The sequence below is a fragment of the Anarrhichthys ocellatus genome, unplaced genomic scaffold, assembly GCF_004355925.1.
Source record: "Anarrhichthys ocellatus isolate YVR2014 unplaced genomic scaffold, GSC_Weel_1.0 scaffold342, whole genome shotgun sequence".
In the NCBI taxonomy this organism is placed as follows: Eukaryota; Metazoa; Chordata; class Actinopteri; order Perciformes; family Anarhichadidae; genus Anarrhichthys; species Anarrhichthys ocellatus.
The window spans coordinates 10170-12321 of NW_022280336.1; the positions used below are offsets into that span (position 1 = coordinate 10170).

Consider the following 2152-nt stretch of genomic DNA (forward strand, 5'->3'; position numbering starts at 1 on the left):
GTGTGTGTGTGTGTGTGTGTGTGTGTGTGTGTGTGTGTGTGTGTGTGCGTGCGTGTGCGTGCGTGCGCAGGTACGACCCGTGAGGACGAGTTGGGCGGCAGGAAGGTGATTGGTCTGGAGTACGAGGCCTACGAGCTCATGGCCCAATCAGAGTTCAGTAAGCTGTGTGATGACATCAGAGAGCGCTGGCCAACCGTGACGCACGTCTGTGTTCACCACCGACTGGGGTCAGAACACACACGACCAATATGTCTTTTAATATTATATCAATACTTCTATCAATATTCTATCAATACGTTGATGGGTGAGAGGATGATGCTAACTGCTAATACTACCTGTGGTTAAAGCTGCTGAGGCGGCAGTATTGATCTTTTTTAAAGTGTTGATCGGTGTCGCTCACCTGTGGACTTCGTCCCTCAGGTGGGTGAAGGTGGGCGAGGCCAGCGTTGCCATGGCGATCTCGTCTCCTCATCGCCACGACGGCCAGCAGGCGATCCGTCACTGCATCGAGCAGCTCAAGGCCAACCTCCCCATCTGGAAGAAGGTGACTCGTGATTCCTTTACAACGTCCACTCTGACTCCTGATCACTGTTATTGATCACGTTGTTAATCGCTGATCCACAGGAAGTGTACGACACGCAGGAGGAGAGCTGGAAGGAGAACGCGGAGTGTCCGTGGGCCCTTCAAAATAAAGTTCCTCCCGTCATGTCGTCCAGAGAGAACGTCTGAGCTGCAGATAATAAAACATGTCGTCTGTTCTGAGGAGGGACTCAATAAAGTTTATTCAAAGTTTGTGAGTGGTGGACACTATTCTCCCACAATGCATTGCACAAATGGGGAAGAAGATTTTTTTTATTATTATAAAATAAACAAAATGGACAAAAAAAGGTGTGTTAAGTTAGTGGAAATAAAAAAATGTTAAATTTTACATTAAAAATAAATGCTTCTCACAGCTGAATAATGGCTTCAGATAGACCTTTGAAAACAAAAACATGATCACTGATGTCTGATGGTTCATCTCATATTGTGATTATTATTGCTCTACATTCATTGGACAGCTGGTATTACTGATTACTTTGCAGTATTATGAGAACGTTAATTTAGTTTCAACACTTGAAAGAGTTTCAACATGTCAGATTTTTAAATTTTAGTTTTAATTATTGCACATGTACAATTTCACAGATTATCAATAAGAAACAGCAAAATACATCCAAACTAACATTCCAGACTTCAACAAAATGATGTGCTTTTAATTTGAAAAGCGTTTTTGTAGATAATTCAGACTTTGTCATTAAAATATTTTCACAAATATTTATATGCTTAATGTATATTCACAGATTTATTTTATTTTAGACTTTTATTTTGTAAGGATATCTTCAAGCAAGATGTTTGGTTTTGCTTTTATTTTATAAACATGGCATCATATATTTGTCTGTTTCATTTTGTGTTTTTTAAAAGTTGATAAAATTAAAAATAATCTAAAATTGTATTAAAAACATTGAAAAGAAAAGAAATAATAGAGAAAGTTCAATAAATAGTATAAAGAAAGAGGAGCTATCTCAGCAGATACTCTGATCTGAGTCACAGTTCCGATGGAACATCAGATACGATGACAGTAACCTCTGACTCACATGTGTGGGCGGAGCTTAGTCGTACTTCCGGTTCAGCTTTCAATTGATTTCCTGAACAAAAGGTTTAACTGTGTTGCAAACATTCTCACATGTAGTTAGTTTAATAATATAAATGTGTGAATCTTTTAGACTTTCAGTCGAACAATCTAGTGTGTGAAATATATGTGTTTACGTATTATATTTAAATATCTTAATCTTTATTCATGACATTCTTTAAGTTGTCATTTTCTCTCTTTCTTCTACTTTAACTCTCCATCTTTGTTTACTCTCGTTGTTTTATTCCAGTTTAAATTATAAATGTTCTCTGTGATGAAGCACATAAAGCTGCAGTTTGAACAAAGCTATACAACAATCAATATTCTATCAATACTTATGTCAATGTTTTGTCAATATGCCTTTTAATACGTCAATCAATGCATTCATTAATACATTTATCAATACGTCGATCGATACGGTTTAAACACAGCTTTTATTTTGAAAATGAGCGGAAGAGGCGTCTTCGCTGTTGCCAGTGTTCCGTG

The 2152-nt window shown here is 37.6% G+C and overlaps 1 protein-coding gene across 1 annotated transcript in view; it reads left to right on the forward strand.

The window, feature by feature from the left end:
- Positions 1 to 836, forward strand: part of mocs2 (molybdenum cofactor synthesis 2) — a 3158-nt gene extending 2322 nt beyond the window's left edge. Inside the window, exons 3-5 of the mRNA XM_031879662.1 lie at positions 71 to 227; positions 421 to 544; positions 625 to 836. Of these exons, the coding sequence (XP_031735522.1) occupies positions 71 to 227; positions 421 to 544; positions 625 to 729 (386 nt within the window). The 3' untranslated portion in view covers positions 730 to 836. The remainder of the gene's footprint in view (positions 1 to 70; positions 228 to 420; positions 545 to 624) is intronic.
- The last annotated feature ends 1316 nt before the right edge of the window (positions 837 to 2152 follow it).